Genomic DNA, 12,896 nt, shown 5'->3' with positions numbered 1-12,896 from the left:
TGAGCCATTATACTTTCACCTGCCACTTCTGGTTCCTGTCTTTATGGTCTTGATCCTACAAATCTTACTGATCAATTAAATGGGGCATTTTGTCTTTCAGTCTCATGGAGACAGAGCTGCCCATATAACTGTGTAACTGGACAGTGGCCTGCCTGTCTGACTGTATTTCACAGGATTTCTGTGCCCATACAGATGGAAAGAGGCTTTGGCTGGAGGCTGCAAAACATTTATTTGGAGGATTTTCTGCAAATAAGCACATATTGTGATGGCTAGACTTGTAAATGCAAAGCTTTCATATTTGAGAAATATATTCTTTGACTGAGATTGATGAAAATGTTACATAATTTATGACTGAGTGCTTGTATGACTTAAAAGCATAAACCCAGCAACATGCCAGAGACAGTGGAGGAATCCTGCAGCATATCTCTGCAACTCTTCCTACAGGACTCAGGGACTTGACCCCCCAATAAATTGCATGGAAGGACGGCTATTGCTTCGTCCCAGCAGGAACTGCTGACTATTTTACTCAAGGGGCTTTCAGCCTTCAAAATTGGTCCTTTTATGAAACACTTCCCTTCTATTGCCTTGTGTTAGCTTCACAGCGTAGTGGGAGGAGAAGGGGGAACCATGTCAGTGCCCCATCCTTTGCTGCTCTAGGTTCATTTAGCATGATGTAGGGGACTGACCCCGGCATAGATTTGGCTTGCTGTCCCTCAGTTAAGAGAAGCTGAAACAGATGTTTAGTGTTTGATCATTGTTTCCCAGTGTTCCTGTCTCTAACACAGTAATTACTCTTCCTTGAGGGTCATTCAGAATTCAGCTCTGTGAAGAAACTGTTGCTCTTCATTAAAGGACTAGCTGCTTTTTCAAAGATCCTTGTCTAATTGTACTTTGAAAAACATGTCACAGTATTATAGATCTTTTGAGGTAGCTACTGAGTAGACATATATAATTGGTCCTTTGGATGGTAAAAGAGAGATGAGGGATGTCAAAAGCAAGGACAATGAATGTAGCAGTTATCTGGAGAAATGAGTATGCCTGGTAACATAAAAAGCTCATCAGTCCTGTGTGAAGCTGAAACATAGACAAAAAGGTAGATACATATATACTGGATGTTGCACGAATGCTTGAACCAACCAGGTAAGGAGACACTAAAACAGTTATAGTGATAGCACACAGTATTACAAACTTTTGCAATGTTATCATGAGTCTCCTGCTGCTTGGTAAATTCCTCAATTACCATATTCTTTGGTCATCTGGTTATTCAGGAATTTCTGCTTTATATTTTAAAAAAAGCACCTCTGATAGAGTAAGATAGTTGCACCTTTCGAAAACAAAAGGACAAATTGCAGTTTTATTTCGTGAACCAGGTGCCCTTCATTCATCAACTGTAGAACATAATTTTTTTGCCAAGCCTTTTTTCCTCATAATTGCTTTGTTTCAAGTCCTGATTTTGTGGGGTTTGGACTGGCAGTAGTCAACAAATGCAGCTTGTTCCTGTTTGGGGGTCTGCAGGTGGTCCCTTTTTTGGAGAGGATGATCCCTCTCTGTGTTGAGCCTTTTCCATCCTGTGTGAATAATTATCTGCCTAAGGAGGAGGATGAACCATTTCCTCCCAAAAGATGTCACCACCCCTCACATTACTGAAGAATTCTCCTCTCCTTCCTCAGTTTTTTCAGCTGGAGTGCCTTTATGGCATCAGTTATTCATTGGGCCAATGACAGACTGGCATGTGAGAAGGAACTGAAGCCCTGGGTTTCTGAGACAGAACAGGGCTGGCTGAAGAGGCATGCTGTGGCATCGAAGCAGGTGAGGGAGAACACAACTGTGTCATCCTGTACCTCGTACGATGTCCCCTTGCAGAAATTACCATGCAATCACTAGGACTGTACTGAGAGCTGACTTGCTGCCTGCCACTGTGAGTTTAAACCACACTGGGATGCCTTAACTGCAGTAAGCTGATCCAAGCAGAGCTAAGGCTTTGCTTGCTTGTTTGCCTGTAAGGTCAAAACTCTCTGAATCCCCAGGGCACTGTTTTTCCCTCTCACGGTACTTCCCTTGTGCGGTAGTGTGAGGCACAGATTCCTGCATGAGCTGTGTGGGGCTGGTGAGCACCTCCAGCAGCTGGGAGCCAGGGCGCTGCTCGATGGAGGCCTGAGCTCGCAGGGCCAGCAGAAGGCAGTGCAAAGAGACCTGGCAGGTGACTGATTTAGATCAGAGCGGGCTGTTCCTGCTGGCAGCAGTCACTGACAGTGCAAAAGAGAGCCTTCGCCTCTAAAGACACTAGGCAAGCTCTAACCTTGAGTTTTAAAGTCTAGGTTCAGGTCCATTAAGGAAAAGATAAATGGAGACAGACTCCTGCAGCTGCTAGCAGCTCTGGCTCACCTTCCAATACATGTCCTGGTTCCCTCTCTGGCACTTTGAGCAGCTTTGAGAAGCCTGGTCTAGTGGAAGGTGTCCCTGTCCAAGGCAGGGGGGTTGGAACGAGATGATCTTTGAGGTCCCTTTCAACCCAAGCCAGTCTATGATTCTTTCTCTAGCTATAAAAACGACCCCAATGCCCTGTCCCCATTGAATTAGTCACACAGCTTGTTGGCAACTGCAGGGATTTTTCCAAGGGTCGCTCATGCTGGATACTGCGGCCCTGCTGGGTATTGCTGGCATGCAGGCAGCCTTTTTCAGTCAGCACACCAGCCCCTTCCATTACAAGGCATGCTGCGGATATTCAGGTGCAAAACCTCACCCTCTCTCAGCCTAACAACTCCTTGAGGCCTTGAATCTCACCGGAGCTATCTCTCTCGTACTATATTAGGCCTCGTCTTTCCAAACGTTGGGTTCCTGATGGGATGGGGGAGATTGGCTGGTGTTTATGGGAGTTGACAGGACCCATCTGGGAAGCCGCCCCTGCCTCTGACGGCCCCGAAGTGTAGATGAGGCAACACCAGCGCTGCGGAGGCAGAGGTAGGAAATGACACACGGTGTTTTGTGCTGGGAGCCACACCAGCAGCTTAAAATACCCTATGTTTTTTATTTTCCCTCCGCAGTAGAGGGAAATAAGTGCAAGAATAACCCACGAGGAGGCAGATACTGGAAAATGTCTCCAACTTCCGATGGCCGTGCGGGAAAGCACCCTTCTCCCCCTGCTCCCCCTCTTCCGCCTCCGCCTCCTCATCCTCATCCTCATCCCCCTTCCCCTTCCCCTCCCCCTCGCATTCGCGGGGAGGTTCTCGAGCAGCGCCCCAGCGCCGGAGGCTCCGGACTAGGGAGGAGGGGGGCGAGGCCCGGCCCAAAACAGACCGCCCCGGCCCGGCCCGCCCCGCCCCGCCGGCCTTAAAACGTCGGTGGCCGGCAGAGGCCGGCAGAGCGCGCAGCCATGGCGGGGATGACTGCGTTTCTGGCGTTGCTGGCCGTGGCTCTGTTCTCCGCCGGCGTTGTACGGGCCGGCGAATACCGCCCGCGGCTCGTGGGGGCCCCAGAGGTCATCGACAACCCCGAGAACGACGAGGGGCTGCAGCGGGCCTTGCAGTTCGCCATGACGGCGTACAACAGGGCCAGCAACGACATGTACTCCAGCCGGGTGGTGCGGGTCATCAGCGCCAAGAGGCAGGTGAGCGCCGGGGGGGGGGGGGGAGGGGCGGCACCGTCCGAGGAGCAGCTAGGAATGGGGCCGGTGGGATTCCTTTAGAGACAGGGCAGGCCCCGAGCCCGAAGGCTTTTTCTCCACGGAAGGTGGAGCCCTTTTTTATATAGCTTGGCTCCTCTGTCTGAATGACCTTGAGTGCTGCGTGTTATCGAAGAAGCCAGTGGCCTCTCTGTGTTGCTGATGAGTTAAGACGACTCTGTGTATTGTTAAGGAAGCTGCTGTGTGAGACGTGTTTACTTGGATTTTGTTTTCTATTTCTGAGAGTGCCAAGTGCCGTTTTCGTGGAGGTTGCCACATACAATCCCTTCTTTACTCTCAGAATCTGGTTTCCATCACATAATTTGAACACTGCCTGCCTCTTTGCTAGGCTTGTCTCATCAGAGAGCCCTTCTCTCTGTGCTGCAAATAAAGTTGCCTCTGACTTGTCTTGTTGCAGATTGTGGCTGGAGTCAAGTACATAATGGAAGTTGAGATTGCCCGGACAACTTGCACAAAGCCAGCAGCTGATCTCCAGCGCTGTGCTTTCCGTGATGAGCCGCAGATGGCTAAGGTAAGCTCTAGGGTACACAGCTTACTGACTCCCTGATTTCTAGCCTCGTCCCACTGGCTGGCTTAATACAGATGGCTATAAGCAGTGTCCCCTGTCTGCCCCAGCCAAGAACAGAGACCTTATGCCTCTGCACTTAACAGGGTGCTACTCTTGTAGAACTTGTCTTGCCAGGTGATGTCAGAGAAGGCAGGGCCTTTTGCCAGTTTCGTAAGTGGGGCACTGAGGCTGGAGCACTGCATGTGTCTCAGTTCTATTAGCAAGTGCTTATGGTCTGGATCAGAAGGATATGTGGAGGAAACTCTGCCAAGCCTACAGGTCTCCTGGCTCTCAATCCCCATATCTCAGCTCTTCTTTCCCATGGTGATGTAAACATGCTTGACTTGGCATGCTTTCCTGTAGGAGTTGTACTGCTGTGAATAGAGGTTTGGGCAAAGCACTGCCCAAAAGAGGCAGATTATTCCTGTTCTCTGTGCCCACCAAGGTGTTACACCAGTATTTTGTCCAATAGCAATGCTCTATAAGGAGTAACTGAGCTTTTTGGATGGGAGCACCAAATATGTCTGCCTTAATCTGGCCTGCATCTAGTTCTTCCATAGCATTTCATTTCTTCTGTTAATGGCAGTCACAGGCTGTAAGTGTATGTACCCTTTGTACCTCTGTGTGTATGAGAAGTGTAGCTGCACACAAACGATCCACGAAGCACCTCAATAGAATCTGGCGTGTACCACTATGGCAGCTGTAATGATTTGACATAGGTACGTATGGATTAGCTGTCCAGGTGTGCTTAGCTGTGCCTGGAATCTTATGTTTGAGTATTACCCGTGGTGAAAGCTTTCCTCTGAATGGATAAAGGAGGTAACCTGATCCTCAGCAGTGCTGACTGCTCAGCTTTACTTGTTAGGGCTTATTTGAGAGACATGACTCATCCTGAGCAGGTACTAACAAGAGTGCTGTTTCAGAGTACTTGTCTGGAGAGGGCAAATCTAGAGAGCCACAGAAGTGTAGAACAATGGTAAATGACACTGTTTTATGCTCTTAATCTGGTAACTACTTCTTTCTTTCTCTCCTTAGCACACCATTTGCAACTTCGTAGTGTTGAATGTTCCTTGGCGAAACCAAATTGAGCTACTGGACAGTAAGTGCCAGTAAACCTACCTTGATTCCAGCAGAAACCAGCAACCAGTTGCTCAGACTTAAAAGAAAACAGCAATAACACAAATAGAGATGGGCTTTATCAACGCCTGTAACTCAGCTACTTATGTATGCTTGTGCTATGCAAATAAAACCATGTAACTTTACTTTTAAAGCACAGTATGATCTCAACTTTTTCTTCTTTGAAATTATTATTTTAGAGCAGCTGTTCTGATCTTTCTGCAGCTTTCCCAATGAAGTCACTCCACTGTCAGAATTCTGATTAAAACCCCTTGGTATCCCTGTTAAGTGATTACTGTAAACATAAAAACTTAATTAATAATTGCTGTGATGTGTGGTTTTCTTTGATCTTCTACTGTCTCGGAGGGAGGGTTTGCTTTTATTTGTCACCTAATCTATCCTGTCCAAAGAATGGGATGAGAAGGAATACGGGGTCCTGATCACAGAGACAAAACATGCCTCCTTGTCCCTTAACCTGGCCTCTAGTTTTGAGTAAGTGATGGAAGTCTTAGCTGTTTTCACTGAAGGAGCACTGCTTTTGAAAACACTTTATCTTGGGAAGATTAGCCAAAGCTGGTACTGAGGCTGTAATTGTTTTGGGTCCTGGTTGCAGTACTGTTGTGTTGTAAGGCTGCATGTGCAGCTGTGCTTTGTAAGAATTAACCGTTCTAGTGTCTTTCTGCACTACCTTTTTTTTTTTTTTTTTTTTTCCAAGGTTTTAGGAACTCTTGCTTCCTATGGCATCTGATCTTTGCAAGCTGTATCCTTAGCTTTTTCTGAGCAGGAATTCTTGGTGCTTTCCTTCCAGTCCAAGCAGTAGCATGGCTCACTTCATTTGTAACTTAAACTATGACTGCTGGGGGAACAGCTTCTTTGGCATATGTGCCTGACCTGTGACAGCTCCCATTTGCAAGCAGAGATGGGTGCAGAAATGCTTGGAGTGGATTGGTGATGAGCCTGTCTCTGGGGAGACTGAACTACATCTGGCTGTGTATTGCCTGCGGGTAATTTGAATGATGTCTGATCTGGGCAAATGCCTTTAAATCCATAGGCAGAGAGGATCAGCACCCAAGAACTCTTATGAGAACTGGCTGAGGTATTTCCTTGAAACTGTGATGAATTTATATTGAAAGGAAACTGGGAATACCGTGCCTGCATGGGGATGGACAGATGACCCTGAAACCCATAACCTATATAGCCTGAGGACAGCCCAGTGGAGAAGGAGGAAAAGAAAAAAAGGAAAGTTAGTAATTGGTCTCAAGTGGGTACCTGATATGAAAGAAGTGTCATCAGCCAGTGTAGTTTTATAGCAAATGGGTATTGTACACAAAACCTGGCTTTGTTCTGTGAGCCTGAATATTCCCTGGAAGAGACCCTCTAAATCCAAGGGTGTGTCCAAGTTTGGAGGTGCCTTTCACTCGGTCAACTCATTGCTGCTAGTTTCTGTAAGTGTGGCACCATATTTGATGTTGGTGTGAGCATCACAGGAAAAGACAGCTCCAGATCTAGCTGGAGGTAAAAAAGAGAAAGTAGCTTTTCTTTGTCTTGAGATGTGATGTCCCAGATCCCAAGCAAGAGAGGCAGGCAAGTCTGAGCAGAGCAGAAGGCAAGTGAGACTGGAGCTTGGGATCATGTGTAGGAGGGGTCTTTTAGGTTTTTATTCTTGGTGGAATACTGGAAGGAAGAAGCAGGATCCCCTTGAAAGAAATTCCTTTTCAGGGGAAGGTGCCAGGTCAAGAGAAAGAGTCTTGGGAGTGGGTGAAGGTGCTGAGGTGAACAATGAGGATGCTTCTGGTTTTGCACAGTCCTGATAGTACATTTCCTACTTCATCTTGTGTCTTTGTTTTTCTGTGTTTTGAAGTAAACATATTCCTTTTGGTGTAAATATCACCTATGGATAAAGTGAGCCCAGCTCCCCGGGAGTCCATCTTCTGTGGGTTGCTTTTCTGCTTAACGGAAATGGCGCTTCCCATCATTGCTGGGGTTTGATAAGCTTGTGCTTGAACATAAGGCCAGATCTTGATTAATGTTGTCAGGAGGATGAACTGGTTGCCCAACACTAAGAATCTGCATCTGGGTTGTGTTGAGAGCCAATAGGAATAAATCCCCCTGCTTCCCCACTGTCATCACCCCCATCTCTGAGTGCTCTGTATTTTTTTATTGCCAGCCATGTCAGTAACTGTGCATGACCCTGATGACCCTGGGGTGACAAGCTGCTCAGGTGCCCTCACTTGTCCTCTTCTAACTACTCCATTCATACATGCTTATTCCCTGTTTTCCAATCTATCTGTACAAGCACTAGGCAGTGATGAAGGGGTTCCCTCATGCTTTTGGTGGGTTTATCTCTGTTTCCCTTATGTTATCTTGGCTTGAGGCCTGGTTGGGTAAATGAGGATGTAGATGGACCTAACTAGGCATTTCTACCACTTTGCTGTATGTATTAACCAGCAGCTCAGAGTAGCATGTGGGCAAAAGAGTGGCTGTGCCAGAGAAAATGAGTTTGAGTGTCATAAGCTCCTGAATCTGAAGGTATTGCATTTTCATGTTGAAATGCCAATGACTCACGGCATGAATGAATGGCACAGATTACCCCATACTCACAAGCTGCTGAGTGTCAGCCTTGGTGATTATCTCTCCATACTCTCTACTCAGAAGTGCCAAAAAAGCCTGACCTAATTTAAACACCTTCCACTGTGGGCTGTGTTACTTTGGATTTGCAACAGGCTAAGAGCATTAGTGGAAGTTCCTGTGCCAAGAGCGTTTTGCTTGGCTGGCTGGCGATGGCTCAGTCAGCTGAACACTGAGCTCTCATTTTTAGCTGCTTTCCCTGCCTAACTTTTGCAAACATTGGTGTCAAATATGAACAAGTGACTAGAGAAGTGCTTGTTTTATGTTGTATCTCGTTATACTTTGCTTGCATCTGATGGATCAATTTTGGGGTCATTCTTCCTGAAACTTAGAGATATCAGAGCTTTGCTGCTGTTACAGCTCATGAACCCAAGGCTTTTTCCTGGCTCTGGTTCTCAGGGAGAGATTTAGGGCCAACCATGTGAGAAGTCTGGCTCTCGTTAGCAGTGCTTGCACTTGTAGATCTGTGCTCAGATGAACTTGTGGCTCCCAGCTCCAGCAAAACACAGCTAAGACGTGATCTGGAAGTCACAATGTTTTTGGAGCCTGTGGACATTACCAGTGTGCCACAGCTTTCGCATGCTCAGTTGAAGACAGCAGGATTATATCCTCAGTGTGAAAAAGCAGTGAACACCCACACACCTCTTTTCCCATGGTCCAGGACCTCATTTAAACTCAAGCCCGGGTCCTCTGTCCATGTCAGAGCTGCATTAAATATGTCCTTATGTCTTGCCCTGGCTGTGCATGGGTTTTGGACCTGCCTTGTAGCTTTTTCTGCAGGCCCTTCTCCTGCTCTGGAGTGGGCATCTTGGAGGCACCCTGTTCCTGGTTTATCCTCTTACTGTGTCTGGGGCTGCTTATGGAACCTGCCCCAGCTCTGCCAGCCATGCTGAGATCCTATGGGGCTGTGCCCTGTTGGGGAGGGCATGGCTAGCACTGGAGTCCCCCCAGCTCCTTGGGGGGCTGCTCTTGCAGCCACCTGGGAATGGCCCTGCAGGGTTTTTCTGAGACTCTTGAAGCTGCACTCCTGGCAGGTATGAACACTTCCCTCTGCACACAGCCTAAATTGCAATTTCCTGCAATTATGAAAGGAAGTGACCATGTAAGGGTCCAGGTCATGCTGCAGCCCTCAGTCTGGGTCACCCAGTGCTGTTGCACATGTGCACGTGCTCAAGATGTACAATCTCGCATAGACATCTCTTAGTGAGTGTTTAAAGATGCTTGGTTGCTTGTATTCATTGTTAACATGCAATGCCTTAGAATCACTGTAGTGTAGAATCCCTCAGGAGATTGGATTTACCAATCAAACCCACATCCTGTTTTGAATCTTGGTGCTTTATGTCTTGACACTTGAGAGGTAAGGCTTCATATCCCTTTCCTTGTGGGATGTAATGGTCATCTGGAGATCATTTCTGAAGGGTTGAGCAAAAAAGTGTCCTAAGTTAGGTCACTGCTGGCAGTGCTGAGCCCTTCCATTATTCCTGGTGGTGGCCTGTGGGTGAGAAGGTGAAAGGGAAGGTGCCTGGTTCTTCTCTCCAGGCAGCACAGTCCCAGGCTGAGCAAGAAAGAGTGAGGAGGATTCTTCTGGAGTGAGGAGAGCAGCCAGCCTCTAGGCTCCACAGTGCAAATCACTCCCTGATGTTCCCCTCTGGCATGGGTCATGGCTCATTGGGACAGCAGACCCTGGGGCTGGACCAGGGGCTTTGAGGTGACACATGCTAAAGCCTCTCTTCTGTGTCACTCACTTGTATGGCATTGCTCAATGTCTGTGAGCTGGTGGGCTCCTGCTGTAAGATTTTGCATCAGGGAAGAAAAGGAGAAGCTCAGCTGCTCGTCCCCGTGATAAGCTGGTGGATGGTCTTGGGCTATGTGCTGGGCTATTTCTAACCTTCCTGGAGGTGGATGTGGGTATATGTGAGCCTAGGGCTGACAATGGGGAAACCTTTCTCTGCTTCCAGCTGGAGAAAAAACACCAGTGACTCATGATGCCCTCATCATACCACGCCTTGATGAGAGAGACTGTCCTCTTATCCCCACCAGCTGAGAAACATTATACCTTGTGCTGTTCCGTCTCCACCATTTTTTTTAAGAATCCAGCTGCAGACTCAGGCCTGGTCAGGGATTGATTTTATATCTTGAATATAAAAGTTAGCAAGAAAAGAGTTCTGTCAGGTGAAGTTCCCCTCTCCCTTGTCCTAGGTGAAGTCCCTCCATCTGTCCAGTGAGTACTAGTTTCTTCCCTTCTTGTGGGGCCAAGGAGAGAATCCCAGGCATCCCTGGAAGAAAGTTACTGTCTCCACGTGCCAGAAGTGGCTAAAAATAGCTTAAAGCCTGCGGCGTTAACATCAGTGAAACTCCATCCTCCAATGTTCCCAGTAACGTTGCCCACCCTTGATTGTGGGGTGGGCAGTGAGGTTACTGCTGTTGTCCTTAAAGGACTCCCATGCCTTCATTAGTGATGAGGGAAGCATGGACCACTTCTGTCTGCATGTCTTCAACCCTCCATCTTCTCCTGATTGAGTTGGTGCAGTGATGAGTTCTGCCAAGCTGCAGGTTGCTACACGGCAGAGAGGAAAATGAAGCACCACCCTCCATCACATGGCAGCTGCAGGGCTGGGGATCATGTCTCTTCACTGCTATTTTCTCCATCACTGTTGTAGTCCTGGGTTTATCAAGGTGCAAGACAAGCTGTGCCAGGATTCATCCTAAGCAGCTACATGGGGAATTTTCTCCCTCTGGGTGCCAAAGGCCAAAAGCACAGTGATTTTCCCACACAGAAGCACCAGGAGTCTTCTATGGTTAGTGAGCCTGGCCTTAGCTTGTTGATGACCAGCCAATCTGGAAGAACAAACTGTGCTAAAGAGGAAGAGGCTGAAGAAAATATTGGCTTGGCTTTCTGGGTGACTTTGGTTTGCAAATGCAGTCATGCAGTTCTGAGTACATCCAGAAGAGAGGGAGCACCAGAGCCATTGGGAAAGATGCTCTTCACATACCATGTTGCAGCTTATCCAGATGAAGCTGGATGTACCAAGCTCTGGCTGTGCAGAGGTACAGTTTGGTGAGCTTGGGCATCACAGGGCTGGTTCCAGAGGGAATGTGTGGGAACTCTTCAGGAACAGCAAGCAATAGCCTATACAATGAAATTAGTTTTGGGCCCATGAGCATGGCTTCGTTGGACAGGTTGGCTAATTACACTGACCTTCCCTTGATAAAACTCGTGGGACTTTTTAAGATGACTACAGATTTTTAATTACCTGTTTTTCCTTGCTGAACAGCAGGTCTTTTCACTGTTTTCTGTGTTAGGAAGATAACATAGATGGAAATGTTTTTCCTATTCAGTCTGACATTTTGTGTGTCTCCTGCACAGATGGTTCAGTGAAAATGATTTCTTCTGTGAAATATTGAGAGAATAATGAAACATGATGTGTCTACAGCTCTGACATGCTTTTTGCCCAACTGGCTTGCTCAGAGGCTTTGAACATAACTCTCTGGGATCTCAGTTTGCTAGGAAATTGGAGAACCAGCAAGAAGCTTTTTTGCTCTATGCTGTTTAAACTACTCTGTCCCAAACGTAGGAAATGCTTCTTGCAGATGTTTATGCTAGTAAAGCAAGGAGCAGCAGAGTTCAGCTAGAGGAAAAGGAGCACAGGCACTGTTTGATCAATCCAGCCCAAATCCCAGAAAAATTTCATTTGGACCTCTGATTACCACCTCTAATGGGAATAATAGTCTGCACCCAGTGGTGGAAGCAGCTGCTGTAGATAAACTCAGTCTGTAGCACAGGAGGGCAGAGCTAAATACTTAATCCTCCATGCAGATGTCATTGGGGCCCACTGTGCCTGGGCCTGCGTGGGGGGAGCCAGCATGGTGTATGCCCACTGTGGGACAGGCTGATGTGCAGTCAGGACCTGTAGGAAAAGGGGCTGGTCTGTACTTGGGTCTGACAGGGTAGTATTCACCAGGGAAGAGCTGTGGCTGCTGTAAACCAATTTTTTCTACTTCAGTACTAACCACAGAGCTTCTCAGCTGATAATGGGGGGAAAAGGTGGAAGCAGAAATGCCCAACAGGTTTTCAGATGCTCCACTGAGCATCCTCTGGCTATCAACAGAACCAGTTTGATCAGGAAGTAATAAGAGTGAGTAATGAGTGAGAAATTAAACGCTGGCCCCAGACTGACATGTTTTGGTCACATTTCAGGTACATACTACATTTTATACTGAGTGCACTGAAATTAACCTTTTTGTCCTCAGAAGGGGCAAAGCACTCAGTGCTTCACTGTGTCTGGGCTAGGAGGGGAGAAAGGAAGGTGAGGACATTGCCTCCCCACACCGGAGCGCTTCCAGTCAGCACTGATGCTTCCTGTGGTGTGCTAGGATGGTGCAGAGCTGTGACTCTATGGCGTCCTTGCCCATCCTGGGGGCAATGCTCATGGCAGAACGTGGTGTGGAAGACAATTTTCAGTCTGAGGCAATACTGTGTGTTAAAGTGACTTGCTTGGGAACAAGCCTACCTCTGGGCCTGGCTGTAAGCTATATGCCAGCCTTAGTGGTTTTGTTTGGTGTGTTTGGGGTTTTTTTGTTCGTTTGGGGTTTTTTTGTTTGGTTGGTTGGTTTTTTTTGTTTGTTGGTTTGGTTTGGTTTTTTGTTTGTTTTTTTGGGGTTTTTTTTGCTTGTTTTTGTTTTTTTTTTTTATTTTTTATTTTTTATTCTTTTATAGAAGAGGATTGGAGAAATCAGTAACACTCCAATTGTCCTTTAAGCACCTTAAAAGAGAAGTGTTTGCCCAGGTGCTGCAGAGAGGAGACCCGTGAAAGGGCTGCAGCACCTGGTGAGTATCCTCTCCCCTCCTGGTGCCAGCAAGACCATGTTGAGCTGGGGAGCAGGGGCCAGTCTCAGAGATGATGCCTGTCATCAGTGAATCCA

At 47.4% G+C, this 12,896-nt stretch overlaps 1 protein-coding gene across 1 annotated transcript; it reads left to right on the top strand.

The window, feature by feature from the left end:
* The first annotated feature begins 3,343 nt into the window (after window positions 1–3,343).
* On the top strand, window positions 3,344–5,665 carry CST3 (cystatin C). Its single transcript, XM_027696970.1, has 3 exons — window positions 3,344–3,607; window positions 4,080–4,193; window positions 5,265–5,665. The coding sequence occupies exons 1-3, from the start codon at window positions 3,374–3,376 to the stop codon at window positions 5,340–5,342; spliced, it is 426 nt and encodes a 141-aa protein (XP_027552771.1). The 5' UTR covers window positions 3,344–3,373; the 3' UTR covers window positions 5,343–5,665.
* The last annotated feature ends 7,231 nt before the right edge of the window (window positions 5,666–12,896 follow it).

This window comes from Neopelma chrysocephalum, unplaced genomic scaffold (genome assembly GCF_003984885.1).
Source record: "Neopelma chrysocephalum unplaced genomic scaffold, ASM398488v2 Primary Assembly neopelma1_117, whole genome shotgun sequence".
In the NCBI taxonomy this organism is placed as follows: Eukaryota; Metazoa; Chordata; class Aves; order Passeriformes; family Pipridae; genus Neopelma; species Neopelma chrysocephalum.
Note: the sequence above shows the minus strand (reverse complement) of the source record. Positions and strands in the feature narration are given on the sequence as shown.

Bases quoted from the DNA above. Each gene is read 5' to 3' on its own strand.
- CST3 (XM_027696970.1), top strand. From the start codon at position 3,374: ATGGCGGGGATGACTGCGTTTCTGGCGTTGCTGGCCGTGGCTCTGTTC. The intron at 3,608-4,079 runs GTGAGCGCCGGG...GTCTTGTTGCAG, and splicing joins TCATCAGCGCCAAGAGGCAG to ATTGTGGCTGGAGTCAAGTA. The intron at 4,194-5,264 runs GTAAGCTCTAGG...TTCTCTCCTTAG, and splicing joins ATGAGCCGCAGATGGCTAAG to CACACCATTTGCAACTTCGT.